General features: G+C 46.5%; 1 protein-coding gene across 1 annotated transcript in view; it reads left to right on the top strand.

Annotated features, from left to right (window-relative positions):
* Positions 1-21,765, top strand: part of FIG4 (FIG4 phosphoinositide 5-phosphatase) — a 600,391-nt gene that overhangs the window by 64,030 nt on the left and 514,596 nt on the right. The window contains 1 exon segment of the mRNA XM_029595282.1: positions 18,480-18,578. Within this exon segment, the coding sequence (XP_029451142.1) occupies positions 18,480-18,578 (99 nt within the window).

Here is a 21,765-nt window from a genome sequence, read left to right as displayed (position 1 = left end):
TTCATCATGACGCCGATAGCCTTTGTCACGGGCTACCGGTGCCATTGGTCAGCCCCTGTGACATGGCCATCGGCGCCATCTTGTGCTCCTACCATGTGACAGGGCTGACCAATGGCACCGGTAGCCCCTGTGACATAGTATGGGCAAAGGCTATCGGCGCCATTTTGAGTCCTGGCCTGGCGTCGGACAGCAGGTTGCTCCGGGACCCCCGTTGGACCCACAGGGACTTTTGGCCAGCTTGGGGGGGGCCTCCTGACCCCCACAAGACTTGCCAAAAGTCCAGCGGGGGTCCGGGAGTGACCTCCTTTCACGCCGGCCGCCCGATCCCAATACTCAAAATGGCGCCGATCGCCGTCATAGTGAGGGCAAAGGCGATCGGCGCCATTTTGAGACTCAAAATCGCCGTCCCGCCAATACTCAAAATGGCGCCGATCGCCTTTGCCCTCACTATGACGGCGATCGGCGCCATTTTGAGTATTGGCGGGATGGCGATTTTGAGTCTCAAAAGTATGGCGGCGATTGGCGCCATTTTGAGTATTGGGATCGGGCGGCCGGCGTGAAAGGAGGTCGCTCCCGGACCCCCGCTGGACTTTTGGCAAGTCTTGTGGGGGTCAGGAGGCCCCCCCAAGCTGGCCAACAGTCACTGTGGGTCCAACGGGGGTCCCGGAGCGACCTGCCGTCCGACGCCAGGCCAGGACTCAAAATGGCGCCGATAGCCTTTGCCCATACTATGTCACAGGGGCTACCGGTGCCATTGGTCAGCCCCTGTCACATGGTAGGAGCACAAGATGGCGCCGATGGCCATGTGACAGGGGCTGACCAATGGCACCGGTAGCCCCTGTGACAAAGGCTATCGGTGTCATGATGAAACTAGCACCGAGGGTGTGAGTGAGTTCCCGGACCCCACCTCTGGACCACCAGGGAGTTTTGGTAAGTCTTGGGGGGTCAGGAGGGTGGGGGGTTGTAGTTAATTTAGTAGTAACGTATTTACAGATCGACAACTTATTGAATTCTCCATACTTCCGCATGAAACGGAATTGACCCCCCCACGAATACCGATCGCGTACGCAACGAAAACGTTTTGCCTGCACATCCCTAGAAGCTAACAAACATTGCAATGCAATAATAATGGGAGATTTTAATTACCCCTGTATTTCCTGTGTAAATCTACCAATCCAACAATTCCATTAACAGAGGAATTATATTTAAAGAATATTATCACAAATTCACTTGGGAAATTGTATCAGAAAAAATGTGCATTTAGTCATCTGGCTCTTGCCCACATAGGGCTGCAACCAGTATCGTGTATATGGCACACACAGTTACCTCATTTACTCTTTCCCATTTTTTTCATTTTTTTAAAACCCCAATCACGTGACCCACATTCTAAAACCAAATATTGAAATACTTATCTGAACTATTGCCCAACACCTAAGTGCTCCAGGTATTTTTCTTCCTTTCTTTCTTCAATGTGTGATTTCACAACTTGGCAAATAATGGTTTATGGACTTTTCTTCTAGAAACTTGTCCAACCCCTGTTTGAAACCAGCTATGCTAACTACTTTCACCACATTCTCTGGCAACAAATTCCACAGTGTTAATTGTGTGCTAAGTAAAAAAAACAAACTTTCTCTCATTGGTTTTAAATCATCTACCTATTAGTTTCATGGGATGACTGACCTCTAGTCCTAGTACTACTTGAAAGGGTAAATACTCGTTCCCTCTTTGCCCAGTCCACCTCACTCATGATTTTATAAATCTCTATCATAACTCCTCTCAACCTTCTTTTTTTCTAGGCTAAAGAGCACTAACCTGTCTAGCCTCTCCTCATAGAGAAGCTGTCCCATCCCTTTTATCATTTTGGTTGATCTTCTCTACAACTTTTCTAGAACCACTCTATCTTTTTTGAGATGGGGAGACTAAAACTGCACATAATACACAAGGTGTGGTCTTACTATGGATTGGTACAGAGGCATTATGATATCCTCTCTTTTATTTTTCAATTCCTTTCCTAATAATACTTAACATTCTGTTTACTTTTTTGAGCACTGCCATGCACTCGGCTGAGGATTTCAAAGTATCATCCACAATGATTCTAAGATCCTTTTCCTGGATGGTGATGCCTAATATGGAACCCAGCATTTGGGTACCTATAATTTGGACTGTTATTCCCTATGTGCATCACTTTGCACTTGTCCACATTAAATTACATCTGTCGTTTAGATGCCCAATGCCCTTAGTCTCGCAGAGTCCTTTTACAAATCCTTATAATTGACGATGATCTGACAACTTTGAACAATTTTGTGTCATCTGAAATTTGATTACCTCACTCATCACTCCCTTTTCCAGATCGTTTATAAATATATTGAAATGCATTAGATTCCTGGGGAATTCCACTATTTAACTTTCTCCATTGAGAGAAATTACAATTCAGTTTGGTGCCAGAGGTAACAGTAGTGTGGCTGTAAGGGTACTTTGAGAATGTTTTCTGTGAAGCCAGACTAGTTTAGTGGTAATGGAGAAGCAGAAAGATAATTATAGTACAATGAGATTACACTGATTAGACTTGTAGAAATAATCAAGACTGTTGAAATGCTAAAGTATGTTAAAGGTTGACAGTATGTTAAAGGTCAGTTTCATTTTTGTCTTCTGGGCTCAATTAACATAAAATCATATGACTTACAAGAATCTAGGCTTATTAGCATATATGAGATGAAATTATAATGCCAACCAGTTGGAAAATGTTATGCAAAGTAACTCATCGGTGTGTAAGTTTAGAGACAGTGATGTGAGATGTTGCAGGAGATCCTTGTGAGAATGGGAGGATGGGTATCCAAATGACAGATGAAATTTAATATGGATAAGTGCAAAGTGATGTACATAGGGAAAAATAATTCAAACTGTAGTTAGGCAGTCTTAGATTTCGTATTAGGAGAAATCATCTAGGAAAAGGATCCAAGCATTATTGTGGACAATACGTTGAAATCCTCAGCTCAGTGTGTGATGGCAGTCAAAAAAGCAAACTGTTAGGCATTACTAAAAAAAGAATGGAGAAAAAAATGGAAAATGTCATAATACCTCTGCATCATGCCATGGTACAACTGCACTTAAAGTACTGTGTGCTTCTTTAGTTGCCACATCTCAAAAAACATATAGTGGAACTAGATAAGGGACACCAAAATGATAAAAGGAATGGAATGGCTCCCCTATGAGGAATGCATATAGGGAAAAATAACCCATGCTATAATTACACAATGTTGGGTTCCATATTAGGTGCTACAACCCAAAAAAGATATTTAGGCATCATAGTGGATAACACATTGAAATTGTCGGTTCAATGTGCTGCGGCAGTCAAAAAAGCAAACAGAATGTTGGGAATTATTAGAAAGGGAATGGTGAATAAAACGGAAAATATCATAATGCCTCTGTATCGCTCCATGGTGAGACCGCACCTTGAATATTGTGTACAATTCTGGTCGCCGCATCTCAAAAAAGATATAATTGCGATGCAGAAGGTACAGAGAAGGGCTACCAAAATGATAAGGGGAATGGAACAGCTCCCCTATGAGGAAAGACTAAAGAGGTTAGGACTTTTCAGCTTGGAGAAGAGACGGCTAAGGGGGGATATGTTAGAGATGTTTAAAATCATGAGAGGTCTAGAACGGGTAGATGTGAATCGGTTATTTACGCTTTTGGATAATAGACTAGGGGGCACTCCATGAAGTTAGCATGTGGCACATTTAAAACTAATCTGAGAAAGTTCTTTTTCACTCAAAGCACAATTAAACTCTGGAATTTGTTGCCAGAGGATGTGGTTAGTGCAGTTAGTATAGCTGTGTTTAAAAAAGGATTGGATAAGTTTTTGGAGGAGAAGTCCATTACCTGCTATTAAGTTCACTTAGGGCCAGATTTTAAAAGCCCTGCGCGCGCTGGCGCGCCTATTTTGCATAGGCCACCAGCGCGCGCATAGCCCCGGGACGCGTGTAAGTCCTGGGGCTTCGTAAAAGGGGCGGGGAGGGGGCGGGTCCGGGGGCGGGTCCGGGGGCGTGGCCGAGGCCCCCGGCCCAGCCCCCGGGTCGGGTGATGGCGTGCCAGCAGCCCGCTGGCACGCGCAGATTTACTCCTAATTCCGGCAGGGGTAAATCTGCCAACAAAGGAGCAGCCTCGGAGGGAACAGGCAGCACGCGCTGGGCTCGGCGCGCACAGGTTGCACAAATGTGCACCCCCTTTCACGCGCCGACCCCGGATTTTATAAGATACGCGCGGCTACGCACGTATCTTATAAAATCCAGCATACTTTTGTTAGCGCCTGGTGCACGAACAAAAGTATGCGCGCGCGTAAATTTATAAAATCTACCCCTTAGAGAATAGCCACTGCCATTAGCAATGGTAACATGGAATAGACTTAGTTTTTGGGTACTTGCTAGGTTCCTATGGCCTGGATTGGCCACTGTTGGAAACAGGATGCTGGGCTTGATGGATCCTTGGTCTGACCCAGTATGGCATGTTCTTATGTTCTTATGTTCTTAATGCCAAAGAGGTTAGAGCTCTTCAGCTTGGAAAAGACGGCTGAGGAGAAATATGATGGAGGTCTATAAAATAATGAATGGAATAGAATAGGTAAATGTAAATTAGTTATTTACTCTTTCAAAAAATACAAAGGGGCGGATTTTCAGAGCCCTGCTCGCCTAAATCCGCCTAAATCCGGGTGGATTTAGGCGAGCAGGGCCCTGCGCACCGGTGCGCCTAGACCCCGGGACTCGCGTAAGTCCCGGGGTTTTCAGAGGGGGGCGTGTCAGGGGCGGGCCCGATCCGCGGGGCGTGTCGGGAGCGTTTTGGGGGCGGGCCCGGGGGCGTGGTTACGGCCCGGGGTGGACCGGGGGCGTGGCCGCGCCCTCCGGACCCGCCCCCAGGTTGCGGCCCGGTGCGCTAGCGGCCCGCTGGCGCGCGGGGATTTACGCCTCCCTCCGGGAGGCGTAAATCCCCCGACAAAGGTAAGGGGGGGGTTTAGACAGGGCCGGGCGGGTGGGTTAGGTAGGGGAAGGGAGGGGAAGGTGAGAGGAGGGCAAAAGAAAGTTCCCTCCGAGGCCGTTCCGATTTCGGAGCGGCCTCGGAGGGAATGGAGGTAGGCTGCGCGGCTCGGCGCGTGCCGGCTATACGGAATCGATAGCCTTGCGCGCGCCGATCCCGGATTTTAGCGGATACGCGCGGCTACGCGCGTATCTACTAAAATCTACCCCAAAGACTACTGAACAGTCCATGAAGTTACTAAGTAGTATATTTAAAACAAATTGGAGAAAATATTTTTTCACTTAACTCACAGCTGGAGGATGTGGTTATGGCACTTAGCATGGGGGTAGATTTTAAAAGGAGCATGTGCGCATCCATGTGCACGCGGTTTCTGCCATGTGCACATGGACACGCCGATTTTATAACATGCGCACACCAGTGCACGAATGTTATAAAATCTGTTGGCCATGTGCACATGCGCGCCGGATTTTAAAATCCACGTGTGCGGGGGTGAATTTTAGTAAATTACGTGCAGCGATGCAATCGGGCCTTCCCCAGTTCCCTCCCAGTTTGCTCCAATTAAGGAGCAGACTGGGAGGGAACTTTAATATTCCTAACCCTACTCATCCTACCTCTTCCCCTCTCCACCCTCTCCACCCTGACCCCTAAACCTTTCCTATTCTTTTTTTTTTTGTTTCAGAACTTACTTCAGGCCTGGAGCTGAAGTAATTTGCGTGTGCCGGCCAGCTGCTGGTGCGCGAGTCATCGGGACAGTGGAAAATGGCGCCATAATCCAGATTTTTGCGTGCGTTGGCCTTTGAAAATCCAGGCCATAGCTGGGTTTGAAAAATAGGTTTGGACAAATTCCTGGAGATATCTATAAACTGCTATTAATCAAGTAGTCTTGGGGTAGATTTTAAAATCCGCACGCATGTGCAGGTGGCACGCGCGGGGGGGGGGGGGGGGTGAATTTTAGTAAATTATGCCTGGCGACGCAATCGGGCCTCCCCCAGTTCCCTCCCAATCTACTCCAATTAAGGAGAAGACTGGGAGGGAACTTCCCTACCCCCCTGCCTAACCTTTCTTCCCTTTCCCCTCTCCACCCCAACCCCTAACCCCTACCGAGCTAACCGAAAATGTTTTGGTTTTCTACTTACTGCTCTTCCCGAGCAGAAGTAGTTTCTGCACGCCGGCAGCTGGCTGGCACGTGCTTCCCTAGGACAGCGGCTAATGGCTGCTGTCCCGGCCAACCCACGGCCCGTCCCTTTGGCAGTACCCGGCATTTATGTGCATATTGGGACTTATGTGCGTGGCTGGGCCCTTTTGAAAAGGCGTGCAACAAGCACAGGGCCCGGCCACGCACATAAGTCCCAATTTTTATGCGCGAGGGCCTTTGAAAATCCACCCTTTAGAGCAGAGCTTTCCAAACGTTTCATTTTGGTGACAAACCTTTTAGACAAACATAATTTCGTGACACAGTAATTCAGTCTCTTAGCAAAGCAGAGGTTAAAGGTTAAACCAACAAAACGTATTTTAACAATTTATATATGTTTCCTTAAATATGTACATAAATAAAATGTTTCACGACAACCTATCTCATGAAAACCTTTCATTTATATTAAAAATATATAATATTCCAAGATTAATGTTATTGTTATAATTTATGAGTAACAATGATAAAACAAATTGTCCCCTACACGCTCATCTCTCTCCCCCCCAAGCACATGTCTGGCCCCCACACACTCAAGTACCTCTTCTTTTTGATTGTTGCCAGTTAAGTGCTTCACTCCGTTTAGGGTTCAAGCCTGCCGTGTTGCATAACACCTTCCATGATCTCCAGACACTGTTGCTTGCAGTCAGTACTCCTCATGGCCAGGCCTCTTTGGCAGCAGCAGCCAATGACAGGGACAGCTGGGCTCAAGTCCCACCCATCAAGCCCCAAAAAAGTGACTGACAGCAAAAATCATCCAATAATAAGCAACCCTCGAACTGAAAAAAAAAAAGCCCAAACTCGCGTCTGAGTTGACCGGGCTTGCGCGACACACCTGCACACTGCAGGCGACACACTAATGTGTCACGACACACAGTTTGGAAAGCTCTGTTTTAGAGAATAACTACTATTTATCATTGGGTATTATTAGTATGGGATCTATTTACTGTTTGGGATCCTGCCAGGTACTTGTGACCTGGCTTGGCCACTATTGTAAACAGGATACTGAGCTTGATGGCCCCTTGGTCTGACCCAGTATGGCACTTACGTTTCTTGATAAGAAAGCTGGGCAGCCTTGCTATCTTCATATTGCTGGCGATGCCATCCCTCCCTTTTCTAACCAGTCTGGCTGCTTCGAGGTGGATTTTTATAAGAACGTAATACAAAAACATAAGAATTGCCATACTGGATCAGACCGAGAATTCATCAAGCCAGGTATCCTGTTTCCAACAGTGACCAATCCAGATCACAAGTACCTGGCAAGATCCCAAATAATAAACAGATCCCATGTTGCTGTCATGCAGGAATAAGTAGTGGATATTCCCAGGGATTGTAATTTTAAAACGAGCGGGCGTGTGCCCACATATGCACACATTAGAGCATGAGCGCACATACGCAGGAATTTTAAATCATCTGCCCAAGTGCATGCATACTATTTAAAATATATCTAATACGAGTATGTATGCTTCTAATTTTAGATGGTTACACTTGCAAGCGATATTAGCGTATCTTCCTTAGGTATTTGTTGGCTTTAATGCGCGCAGCTAAACAGATTTTAAAACATGCATGTGTGAAGGAAATAGCCAGTTTGACCACTTCATCCACCAGTTTTCTCAGTCTATCTGTAGATCATCCAGACCCTTCTGGTTCTTCAATCTGCTCTCCCCCCAGTTTACCCGGACCCTTTACCCAGGCATTTTAGGGCTAAAACGAGTTTTCTTCAGACAAGATTAATCAAGATCAGAAGTAAATAAGTGCAAGTAACAGCCCCAACGCATGCTGCGGGTGTGGGATTTAAAATCTGTATTTACGCATGTAAATGTTGATTCTGTCTCGGAACACTCCTGACATGCTATAACTCCGCCCCTTTTTGCCATGCATTGTTCTGCATGTGCATATACATGTGTAATTGGGCCATTTTGAAATACAAGTTGTGCTTGGCCCAGATACTCATGTAAATGGGCCTTTTGACATGAGCAACTCTTTTTTAAAATTCACCCCTAAGCCTACTTGGTTAACAGTTTATATACTACTTCTCCAGGAAATTGTCCAAAACATTTTTAAACCCAACTATGCTAAATATCTTAATCACTAAGCCTGGCCAGTTCTTGTTCAACTTTGTACCAGCTTCGGCTGCACCTTGATCGTTTAAATACAAGTTCTCCTTATACTGAGGGATCATTTCTGAATCTTGGTGGAATGTCACAGGCCAAATAACCCTGAGTGACTTTTCATATGTTAACACCTCACCAGTGCACATTTGAAAGGCATTTCATTCACATACATGAGATGCAGTGATTTTATCAACCTGCTTCTTACTGCCATTCTTTTCTACGATTTAACATCCTTCTTCACACACAAAGACTAATGTGCACAGACTGGGACCTTGGGGTAATAATGTCTGGCGATCTGAAGGTGGCGAAGCATTGTGACACTTGTACTACTGTTTTTATGGCTGTTTTATTGTAAACTGCCTTGAGTGTTTTATAGGCAGTATATAAGCAATTTTTAAATAAATAGATAAAACAAGGCAATAGCTAAAGCCAGAAGAATGCTGGGCTGCATAGTGAGAGGAATAACCAGTAAGAAAAAGGAGGTGATAATCTCCTTGTACAGGTCCTTGGTGAGGCCTCACCTGGAGTACTGCGTTCGGTTCTGTAGCCTGTATCTTAAAAAGAATAGAAACAGAATGGAGGCAGTCTAAAGATGGGCAACCAAGATGGTGTTTGTAGTAGAGGTCTTAGAAAGAGAGGCTGAAAGCTCTGAATATGTATACCCTGGAAAAGAGGAGGTGTAAGGGAGCTGCAGTTACTACCCTTAACATAAGGCTTGGGGGTATCCTGCACAGTTACTACCCTAAGATATTTGCTGGGCAGACTGATATGTTTCTTCTCTAGCTTTTCCAATGCAACTGTATCTTTTTTGAGATGCGGTGACCAGAACTGTACACAGTGCTCAAGGTGCGTTCTCACCACGGAGGGATACGGAGGCATTATGAAGTTGTTATATTGGGGCTTTGGTCTTTTGCTGCATTGACTGGCTAGTCCCCTGGCCAGAGCATCCCTCCTTCATCCCAGCCTGTCCCTGGTTCAGACCTTAATTACAACTATATAATGCTTGATGTGTTTCTTACAGATGCAGAGATATGTTTTTCTTTAGACCTGGCAGTTTCCTTTGGATTTTCAGCTGAATTAGTATTGGTCTCTGTTGGTCTAAAGAAGTGCTTCTTAACCTTGTTTCTGTTGGGACACATCTGACACATGATGCTCGCATGCGTGACACACTGAGCACATGACCGTCACGGGGTGAAATGTAAACATATACCCTGCATCCACATGAGCCCCTCTGACCCTCAGCAGAGGGTGCAGAGCAGAGCTAGGACATTTCCCTGTACATCTCACGAACACAAAAAAGGTTGTCTGATTCTGCTGTCATCTCAGTAACAACACAAACTCCCTCTAGCACCAGGCACATTGTAAAATAATGCAAAGCCTAAAAAAAACAACCACTCAGGACATGTGTAGCAAACCAGCCATACCATAACAGCACTAACTCCGAGAACTCAAACAGCAATAGCCCTACCTTCTCCCCTGCCCAGCAGCTCCCATGTCCCCATCTCTCCAACCATCCAGCAGTCCCCACACCTCCTCCCTCCTTCACCTCTTCTTGCCCAACAGCTTCAGCCCTCTATCTCCCTGCCTAGTAGCTCCTACACCCCATCTCTCCCCCATCCCTCTGTGCCCAGCAGCCTGCCCAGACCTTCCTCTTTTGCCCCACAACACTCATTAAACTTCTGATTCCCTTTCTCATCATCTCCCTTCTTAGTAGCACTCAAACTGCCTCTCTCCCTTACCCCTCCATCCAGCAGCACCCACACTCTCTCCCCCTCCCCTACCTGCCTACATTCCCCCCTCCTGGCTACCAGCCAGCAGAAACACCTCCAGTTTCAGATTCTCCTTCCCTCCTTAGCAGCAGCAGATGAGGGCAAGAAGCATTGGGGGAGAACAGGGGGAGGAGGCAGGGGCAGCGGAAGTCAGCAGAGTATCTATGAGTGTAGAGAACTTGCCTTTCTCCCTTGTGCTGCTGCTGCTGTCTCTGTCACTTCTGGGCCTTGTGATGTGAAGTGAGCATCAGCAGCATCCGTTCCAGGCTTGGCAGAGGAAGGTAAATCTGGTGTCCCACCAGCCCAGAAGAGCAGAAGTTGGCAATGTCTCGCTCTGAGCTTAGGTGTAGGAGGAAGGAGAAGCCTCCCACTGGGCCAGGACGAGGAGACAGAAGCGAGAGCCACCTTGTTGGGGCCGATAATGGGGAAGTCAGCTGACTCCTGTTCAGGCTGATGAGGAGAGAGCAGCTTCCTGCTGTCCCTGCAATACATCTCCCAGGTCCTTGTGACACACTAGTCTATCCTGACACACCTATTGAGAACCGCTGGTCTATTGCACCATGGGGTAGGGGGTTTCCTTCACCTTCCACCTTATCCCTTTTTCCATCTAGCTCTGCAATGGTAGCAACAGTCCTTTGGGCGCAGGGGTCACAGATTGTGGTTGCAGGTTTGGCCACTAGATGATGCCGTTGAGCAATGGCTGAGACTCTTAAGTCCACCAAGGGCTATGAACACTGCCTCTGTAGCATCCTAGCTCCGGCCAGTCCAAGAGGTAGAAGTGAATGTGGAGGTCTCCTGCATGGCTGCACACAGCTGTCTCTGGGCTGGCCCATGTTTAAAGAATTTGATGATAATCCTTAAAATTGTGATTATTTTCTGCAAGATTTTTATCATTGACCTTCCACTGTTTAAATTTATGGGGCAATAGGTGTGGCTATCTAGTGATGGTCCATCTATCTAGGTCCCTAATTTAGCCTCTCATTTCTATAAATGAGTTAATGTTCACAACTCTATATTATAGGTTGCAGCAGCCATACACTTTCCCCTGCATATATTCAGGTTTAACTGACCTGTGAAAGAAAGAGGTCGATCCCTTTATTTCCCATGTGTGTCCTGCATTTAGAATTTCCTAAGATTGTTTGGTAATGATTTCTGTTAACAGAGAAGAGCGATCTGAAGTCCCCACTGGTCTTGCCCTGACCATTTCTTTTATTAATATTCTGCTCATGTTAGGAAGTAGTCGGGTCTAGGAAAAATATTATGCCCAGGAAAGAATTCAAGACTCTGTTTTGGCCGAAAGGTTTTTTCATTTCTTCGAACGTCTATTAAGCTGTCTTCATTTACAATTTGTTGTCAAGCTCAGGAAGCCTCCAGATATATATTATGGCTTGTGTTTGTCAAGGCAAACTCATGTCTTTCCAGTATACAGTCGATTGATTAATTTATTCCCTTTTTAAGACGCTTGTCTTATAAATGCTGCAAGCGATCTACTAATCAGAGGAATACATTAAGCACATTTCCAAACACATGCAATAATATCCAACAGTCTAAAACAGAAATAGTCCAACAGTGAAGCAGAGAGCCAATACATTATGCGTCTTCCGATAACCTAGCCTAAGGGCAGAAAAGCTTTAGGTAGTCTGCTGTGGCTCCTGGATACAGTGCTGGCCCATAACAAGAAGAGGCCTCATGCATTTATTCACTTTCAAAATTTCTATTCCGCAGAATTCAATAATATTGAAAATGCATTTATTTTAAAAATGATGTATTTTTACGAATCCACAGTCTGAAGTGGAATACAGTGAACACACACCCCCCCTGAGGTTTTTCTCTATATACAATATGCTTTGTTCTGTGCAAAGTGTGGAATGTAGATGATGTGCATATTATCCAGTAGTTATGACAATTAATATTCATATTATCCAACACCTTGCTATACCCATTATATATTCTTTTACATATGCCCAGTTTTATCCGGCTGGAGAAGTATTTATTTTAATATTGAAACAATTAGGATTTTGTCTAATTTGAACACTGAATTTAAACAGAAAATCTAGCTTGCCCAGCCCCTCCTTGACTTCTAGCCATAGCTAGTGTTGGTAATACCCTCATGAGAAAGAAAGGGAAACGACTGCGCTAACCCACTGAGGGTTGTTTGTTACTGAGGAGCACAACTAAACGTGGTGGCTCTAGACTGATTCATGGTTGGCTGGCACGGAGTTGTCAGCCGATGACAAGCGAATGTGTTGACATTCAGTTTTCAGTGTACAATCAGAGAGGCTGAACCATTATATGGAGACATACGGTACCATCGGCATTAGATATAATAGCCCCTGAAGCAGCTCAATGAGTGAAACTCGGCCCGAGCGGGGCTTTTTCTGATGTTATGTGCTGAATAAAGAACTCCTGGTGTTCACTGTTCCTCTTTCTTCTTTGGCAGCCTCCTGGTTGGGCGTTCAGCATCATTGTCTGTTTTACCTGGAGTTGCAGTGGATTTTTAAGCCATCATTCCAAATGATGCTCAAGGCAAATACAATAAGCCCCTGCCCCAGAAAGGACTTGCGATGTAAATGGGTACCCAAGTGATTTGCCTAAAGTAACAAGAAGTGTCAGTGGGGGGGGGGGGGAATTGGATTTGAACCCTGGCTTCCTTTTGCTCTAGCTTCTAGAGCACTCCTGTGTACATTGCACAGGTGAAGTTTTGAAATTCTTTTAGCCGCTCCTCTACAATTTTCCCAAGTGTTTGGATGCAGTCATGCATGGAAAATACCAGGGATTAGCTCTGACATGCTGAATCTGATTGGTCAGCTGTGATTGGTAGTGAATTACATCACAAATGACATCAGGAATCATTTTTTTTCACAGAAAGGGTGGTGGATGCCTGGAATGCCATTTTTGGAGGAGGTGGAGGCAAAAACGGTAATGGAATTCAAAAAAGCATTGTAACATGCTGCCGACCATGGGGGGCAGCACCGCAGGCGACGTCCTGTATCTTATGGTTCTTTGTCCAGCACTGGGAACTTCGACCTGCTGGGGCCTCACAGAATGGCTCCTGGTATCCTGCTGCTCTGAGAAAGGGCCTGTAGCAACTCAGCTTTATAGGGCCAGTGCCCAGGATTTCCTGTAGTGCAGACTGATGACATCGGCACTGCTCTAACTTAAAAGGAAACTCACTTCTCTGGGATGGTGTCTGAGCATCAGGTTCTGTTTCTTCTTTCCCCTTCGTCTGACTGTTCCTGATTCTGACTTCCGACTGAAACTCGGTTTGGCTCCTGACCTTGCTTCTGTCTGCTACTTGCCTTGACCTTGCCTGCCTGACCACAACTGCCTCACAATTTGGTACTGTGCTTTGGCCCTGTCTGTCGGCGATTTCAGGGTCCACTCTTCCAAGCCCATGACAGGCATGGGTGAACCACAGGGGATCTCTAATGGCAAAGGATGATGATGATGAAGCTCAGAGGTAATCTGCACAGAGTGGTGGTTACAGCCCAAATCAGCAGTGGTATGAGAGTATCAGGCATCCAAGAAACCCTGGAATAACCTGCATGTAGTGGCATTTACAATTCTGAACAGCAGTGATACAATTGCGTTGGAGCTTCAAGAGGACTGGTGTGATCTGCATGGAGGGACTGTAGTTAAGACCAGGCCTTATGAGCATGGAGAGCCTGGATTTTTTACAGCAGCCTCACTAGCTTTGGTGGCAGTAGGGATTATTACAAAATTTAATAGGACATTGAAGGGGCCTGGACCTCTAAGAGCTAAAGAATGTAAATGAAGGAAAGGGTAACCTGTGTTAAGTGGTATAACCTGCACGGAGTGGCAGTTACTGCTACTCTTAACAAAAAGCGAGGGGGTAGTCTGCATAGAGTGGTAGGTAATACCCTTTAAAAAAATTGCTGGGCAGACTGGATGGACCACTTGTTTTTTTTCTGCCATCATTAACTGTCTTTCTGTGGGTGCTGGTCTTGTTGAAGGCAGGGTTGAAGATGGCAGGACCTGGGTGGCCTGCTAGCAGAGGTGGTGGAAGCCATCACTCTTATAAATTTTGGGTATGCTGAGATGGAAGTTGTGGGGGAGCATTGGTGGAGAGGTTGTTTAGAAGACATAGGGGAAGAGAAGTTAGGCTAAGTTTGCACATGGGAATTTGTAGGCACATCTACTCAGAGTGGAAGAATCTCAACTGGAAAGACTGGATTGGCCATTTTGGTCTTTATCTCTCATCATTTGCTATGTTATACATGATAGAAAGTTCATTTCTGCAACTGTTCACATGGGACCTGCTGAAAGCAGAGCTATAGGTACTTTGGCACTTATGGCCAAGTGAAAATGTGCGCCCTCACCCTGTACACTGGTGTTCATAAAGCCAATTCTAAAGCATCCTCTAGCTGGTCGTCCTTTTTTTTTTTTCAACATAACCACAATGAATATGCATGAGATAGATTTGCATGCAATGGGGGTAGCTTATTCGGCTAGCTCTGGTTGTGCCACTGAATATACCAACTATCTTAGTTAGATAAGGTTATCTGGCTAACTTTAGGACAGGTCAGCGGCATAACCAGAGTTAGTTGAATAAGTTATCCTGCTAAATCTGCTCCTTTCCGGAATGCCTCCCACCAACCCCCGGAATGCCCCCAATATATCCAGTTAGAATTTAGCTGGATAAGTTACTGAAAATGCCTTCTTTTTTCCATTTAGATGGATAACTTTCCTATGGAAAGGAAGCTGTAGAATTAGGGGTCATGTTATGAAATTCACAGGGGGAAGACTCTAGAACAATGTTGGGAAATATTTCTTCCTGGAAAGGGTGGTGGAAGCAGGAATGCTCTCCTGGAAAAGATGGTGAAGATGAGAAGGGTAATGGAATTCAAAAGGGCATGGGATAAACACAGGATTTCTGCTGGCTAGTGAATAGAGGTGAACAAACAGGGTAACTTTCCTATTACACCTAAAGTAAATATTTCTGCTTGGAGCAACCCACATAGAGCAGCAACTACTACTATCCTTAATATTAGACTAGCCGTTAAGCCCGTAACAACGGGCTACATTAAAAAGTTTTTTCGGTCCGTTTTCAGACACTGCACCCATCTATACTTCTTTTCCCTCACTCCCCCTTCCCCTTGCTCATTCACCTCAGTCACTCACCCTCCCTTCCCTCACTCTCACCTCCCCCCCCCTCATTCTCCCTTCCCTCACTCTCACCTCTCACCTCACTCTCACCTCCCCCCTCATTCTCCCTCCCCTCACTCTCACCTCCTTCCTCATTCTCCCTCCCACTCCCTCCCCTCAATCTCACCTCCCCCCTCATTCTCCCTCCCTTCCCTCAGTCACTCCCCTCCCTCTCTCAATCCCCTCCCTCACTCTCATCCCTTCCCAGCTTATCCACACCCCCTTACCTCTCTTGTGCTCTTCAGGGTAGCCTACTCATGGAGACGGGAGGTCTCGGGGGATCCCTCCCTGGCGCGCACCTCAACTGCTCCTTCCTGCCGCTGCATTTCCTCCAGATATCGCCGCTGCCGCTCCTCCCAGCGATTGTAGCTTGGCCCACCCGACACTCCCATACCGCCGCTGCTACGCCCGATATTGCCGCCACTCCTGCTCCACCCAGCTCCATCTTAGCTCCGCTCTGACCGACGTGCTCTCCCGCCTGCGCATGCGCAGTAGAGCTGCTCTCTACTGCGCATTTGCGTCACTTCAGTCAAGCTTCATTTATTTAATAGATTATGAACTCTAATGTTTATGTATTATTGTTAACTGCTTAATACAAAACATTTTGGTTCAAGCAGTTTATAAATATTTTAAATTAATAAAACAGAATGAATAACTACATGAAGTAAGTTTAGGGATACAGGGACCTGTCTGCTATAGGACACTTCCAGTTCATCTCCCACTTTACTTCACCATCCTAAGTTCAGGAAAAAGACAATATGTCCTCCTCAGAAATAGACTTTTATTTATCAAATTTGGCAGGATTTAGCATTTAGAAGATAACAACAATTCCTGTCTCTAATATCCTGGCCACTAAGCACCAATTTACCCTAAGAAAGTTCTGTCCCATGAGTGGTTTCAAACATGCCATAAACCTTAGCCTGCTTAATATATTAATACTTATGGCTAACTTACTTACCTCTGGTCCCAGGATCAGGAGATATCCCTGTTTACCTTTGAAGCAGGCTCTAGCTGGAGAGCTAAAGAAGGTAGACAGGGGAGGAAACTTGCTTCTGGTCTGTTACTGGCAGAGCTACTGGCTGTCTGGGAGCTTGCTTCTGGGTCCCATACTGGCAGAGCTGTCAGACTGCTCTTGGCTTGGGCTCTGTACCACCGTCAGACCCTGGGCAGGGGCTCTCCGGTCTCCTGACCACACCTTAGTCTTCTCCTTCCTTGACAGGAGGGTGTGCTGGGCTGTTTCAGGTCCACTCTTTCTTTCAGGGTCGTTCCCTTCTCCTTCTTTGTCGCCCCTTCTTATACTTTCCAGCTGAGAAATATGCATAAGCTCATGCATAATGACATGGTGGGTGGAGGGACTTTGCTACATTTCAAGTCTTTTTCCCCCTCCCTATTTCTTCAGAGGGGGGGGGGGGGTTCCTGCCATATCTTGGACCAAGGCCGTATGCCAAGCTGTTAAGCCAGTGTCAGTGTTTTCTCTGTCTCAGACTGCCCCTCCTTCTTCCAAGGGTGGGGGTCATTCTGACCTCTAGACATCCCTTGGCCAGTCCATGATTCCTGATTATGAGCTTAAGTTGTTGTATTGGCCCTCTGCCTTGGTTTTATTTACACAGGAGCTTACAAACAGGCAGATCTTGATAAATATTGTTCAGTGCTTATTTACAGTTCTCATCTGGCCAACGTTTCTCACCTTTAGCTGTGACAGTATTTTTGGCCTGACTGCACACTGGTCTGCATACTCTTGGCTGTTATGATTCATATTTGGTGCTTTCAGTGGTAAGACATGGGATATCTCCCTTCATACATAATAGAAGTTTTGGGGATAAAGCTGCATGGAGTGGCGGTATTACTTCCTTAAAAATCTTGCTGGGCAGACTGGTTGGACCATTTTAGTCTTTCTACCATCATTTACTAGATTATCTAATGTTAGGTAATGTCTTCCCCCCCCCCAACCCCTGTGAGACCACTTTCTCCCCCATTTCCTGAAGCCTGTACCTTTTTCCCTCTCATCTCCTTGTGTGTTCCAGTATTGTCAGGGATACTGTGCAGCTCTTTGCATCTCTTCCAGCTTCTGGCGCTCCCCCCCCCCCTCCCCCATATAGTTCAGAGATCGTTTGTTTGACGTGACAGGGGATCTGTACATGCGCTGCCCCGATCACTGAATCAGGCAGGAGGGGGAGATTGTATAGTGGCTTCCTAGATTTACCCTGCTCCCTGCTGAGGAAAGCCATGAGCTTGTGATCCTCTTGCACCGCCGGCACCCCTCCTCACCCTCCTGCATGCTGAATAATTGCATAGGCAGTATAATGAGAAAATATTATTATTAATTTTCTGACACTTGTTGGGGAGGGTGCTCCTTGTTACTCTGTGCAGTAGCCCTGGATAGGGAATGAAGTTTGTCCTTAGTCTTTTTTATTTTTCCTTTTCTCTGCTGTCCCTGACCAGTTGTTGGGTCCTGCATCAGAGGTTAGCTTCAGGCCAGCACCTAAGAGAGCAGTTGAAGCACTGTCAGCCAGCTCCTGCCACCACTTAAGAAGGCTGCCAGGGAAGTCCTGGGAGCATGGATTAATGGCCTCGGCATACAGCTGCAAACCCGGAAGTAAGACTGGGTTATTGTGCTGTCTGAGTTAGAAGGAAAAAGAAGACAGAAGCAAGTTACAGATTGCACAGGGACAGCTCCTGCCACTGCTGCATTTGTCTGGTCTGGTCTGGTGGGGTGGTGATCTTGGTGCAGCAGGGAAGTGCCAAAAACAAATTTAAAAAGTGTCTGTTCATTCTTTAATCTTTTTTTCTTACTCATTTATGTCTATGTGACTTTCATTAACCAAAAAAATCAAGTATAAATGGAGACTTGAACCCATCACTTAACCTTTTCAAATACTGCAACTCTACATCCAGCCATGTTCTCGATACCGGACACAGCTGTGTTTCGGCGATCCTCTTACCTGCTTCGGGCGCTTCGCGTTACTCCATGGGGTTTGTGCGTTCCTGAGCATAGTGTGGGGATTGATATTTATCGTCAGGGCACTTTTCTTCTGGAGTCTTGGTCACTCATGCAATCATAGGTAATGCACTTGAATCGCTGTGCATCTGCTAAAGCAGGAAATTGAGTGTTTTGCTTTGAATCTGGAAATCTGCAGCAGGTGTTAAAAGCAAAACAGGAAACTGAAGGACCCCTATTAACTTGTTACATTTTCCTTTTTCTTTTCTCAGAGATACTTTCTAGTTGGAAGCAATCATGCTGAGACCAAATATCGTGTTCTGAAGATTGATCGCACTGAACCCAAGGACCTGGTTGTTATTGATGATAAGGTGGGTGCGGTCTCATGGTCTCACAGGAGCCGCTCACGTTGCATGTCTACTGCTCTTATTTATTTATTTTTAAATATTTCTTTCAGTTATCCCATGATGCACAACGTGTCTTTTTCAGAATAATAAACACATTTTCAGATTTTTCCCCATTCTGTGTGTATGGGAAAACAGCTTACTGAATGGGGCCCCTAGGTTTCTGCATTTCCAGTCCTTATCTAAGCTGTCAATGATGTAGTTTGGTAGTATTTTTAGTCCAATAAAAAGGTATCACATTTTATATATATTTTATTTTCTGTGCCAAGCTGTTGAGGTATAATCCAGTAGTGTCTGGGCTGATAGTTTCTTTCTGGACACCGAAGAGGATCCATGCTGCCAGCTGTCATATAGCGACAGTGCCATTGTCAAGTAAACTTCTCCAGTCCGGGGGGAATTTGGTACAAACAAATGACACATTTTGCCCATCATAGTTTAAAATTATGCACAGTTCTGCAGAATTTGCAATTTGTTCTAATAACACGATATAATCAGTCTGAGTGATAATGAATGTATAATGCTGTAATTCAAAGGTGCATCACTTTTACTGTTCTGTACAGAATTTCCCCTTGCTAAGGCTTGGTCCCTCGTTTCCTCCTCCCCAGTGTGAAGCTCTTACCCTGCCTGATCACTTCCCACAGCCTCCCAGGTTCAGCCTCCCAGGTTCAGCCTTCCAACCTTCTGTCTCCCCCTTAGCTCTCTTTCCTTTCCCCACAGATGAACAGGCTCACCCCAAGTTTCTTTCTGTGTAGTCCCCTACATCCCCACTTCTCTCTCTGCTCCCCCAGATTTGAGCACCCCACCAGCTCTCTTTCTCGCTGCTACCCTTCTCCCCCTCCAGCTGGCTATCTAGTTCACTCTTTCAGGTTTCACCCTCCTCCATCCCAACACATGGGTCTAAGCTGCTGCTGTGGCAGCTTCCTTTTGAAACCCATGCACCCTGGCACATGCTGCAATTGCAGTCTTTTCTCAGGTCCATGCCAACCATCATGTCAGATACCGCTGCTTCTCTATCCTCTTTGGGTTTGCACAGAGCATCAACCCTGTAACTTCCTTTCCAGATCTCATACGGGCTGACACCACCACAGCTGCAGCTTCCTTTCCAGGCCCCTCTCAGACTGACACCACCACAGCTGCAGCTTCCTTTCCAGGCCCCTCTCAGGCTGACACCACCACAGCTGCAGCTTCCTTTCCAGGCCCCTCTCAGGCTGACACCACCACAGCTACAGCTTCCTTTCCAGGCCCCATACGGGCTGACACCACCACAGCTGCAGCTTCCTTTCCAGGCCCCATATGGGCTGACACCACCACAGCTGCAGCTTCCTTTCTAGGCCCCGCACAGGCTGAAACCACCACAGCTGCAGCTTCCTTTCCAGGCCCTGTCCAGGTTGACACCACCAAAGCTGCAGCTTCCTTTCCAGGCCCCGCTCAGGCTGAAACCACCACAGCTGCAGCTTCCTTTCCAGGCCCCATACGGGCTGACACCACCACAGCTGCAGCTTCCTTTCCAGGCCCCTCTCAGGCTGACACCACCACAGCTACAGCTTCCTTTCCAGGCCCCATACGGGCTGACACCACCAGAGCTGCAGCTTCCTTTTCAGGCCCCATATGGGCTGACACCACCACAGCTGCAGCTTCCTTTCTAGGCCCCGCACAGGCTGAAACCACCACAGCTGCAGCTTCCTTTCCAGGCCCCGCTCAGGCTGAAACCACCACAGCTGCAGCTTCCTTTCCAGGCCCTGCCCAGGCTGACATCACCACACTGCAGCTTTCTTTCCAGGCCCTGCTCAGGCTGACACCGCTGCAGCTGCAGCTTCCTTTCTAGGCCCTATACGGGCTGATACCACCACAGCTGCAGCTTCCTTTCCAGGCCTTATACGGGCTGACACCACCGCAGCTGCAGCTTCCTTTCCAGGCCCTGCACGGGCTGACACCACCGCAGCTGCAGCTTCCTTTCCAGGCCCTGCACGGGCTGACACAACCGCAGCTGCAGCTTCCTTTCCAGGCCCTGCACGGGCTGACACCACCGCAGCTGCAGCTTCCTTTCCAGGCCCTATATGGGCTGACACCACCGCAGCTGCAGCTTCCTTTCCAGACCCCCATGCAGGCTGACAAAACCACAGCTGCAGCTTCCTTTCCAGGTCCTATATGGGCTGAAACCACCATAGCTGCAGCTTCCTGTCTGCCTATGCAAAGCAATATATACTTTGCTACAATCTTCTGGTTCTTTTTCCAAATTCTGAGGAGAATGAAGAATTCTGCACAGAAGGGGAATTCCTGTTCTGTACAGTTTTACAGAATTCCCCCAGGAGTGCATTGAGCAAGTGAAGTTTTTCCCTCCATTTGATTGCACTGTTTATTTGTGAATGTTCATAGCTTTAGTTACATCGATCTTGTATTAGCTAAGGTCTCATTTCTATTACACACAGCACTGAGTAAGGTTGCTATTGTATCTCTGTGTTAAAGGTGAATTCATGCCCTCTTTGAGTGGATGCTTAATTAGTAGACCTTAGGTTTTTGTGACCCCTAGGCTCTGTTAGTGCCATGTCTCTTCCTCCTTTTCTTCTCTCCTCTCCTCCCCCTTCCCCAAAAATGTTAGACAACACCAATGAAGCCTAGGACAGGGTTACAATAGAAATCCTGCACCTTCATTATGTAAATATATTCATAAGAACATAAAAACATGCCATATTGGGTCAGACCAAGGGTCCATCAACCCAACATCCTGTCTCCAACAGTGGCCAATCCAGGCCATAAGAACCTGGCAAGTACCCAAAAACTAAGTCTATTCCATGTTACTGTTGCTAGTAATAGCAGTGGCTATTTTCTAAGTCAACTTAATTAACAGAGGGTAATGGACTTCTCCTCCAAGAACTTATCCAATCCTTTTTTAAACCCAGCTACACTAATTGCACTAACCACATCCCCTGGCAACAATTCTAGAGTTTAATTGTGCATTGAGTGAAAAAGAACTTTCTCCGATTTGTTTTAAATGTGCCACATGCTAACTTCATGGAGAGCCCCCTAGTTCTTCTATTGTCCGAAAGAGTAAATAACCGATTCACATTTACCCGTTCTAGACCTCTCATGATTTTAAACCCCTCTATCATATCCCCCTCAGCCGTCTCTTCTCCAAGCTGAACCTCTTTAGCCT

This window comes from Rhinatrema bivittatum, chromosome 3 (genome assembly GCF_901001135.1).
Source record: "Rhinatrema bivittatum chromosome 3, aRhiBiv1.1, whole genome shotgun sequence".
In the NCBI taxonomy this organism is placed as follows: Eukaryota; Metazoa; Chordata; class Amphibia; order Gymnophiona; family Rhinatrematidae; genus Rhinatrema; species Rhinatrema bivittatum.
The sequence above is the reverse complement of the archived record's forward strand: the minus strand, read 5'-3'. Positions and strand labels throughout refer to the sequence as shown.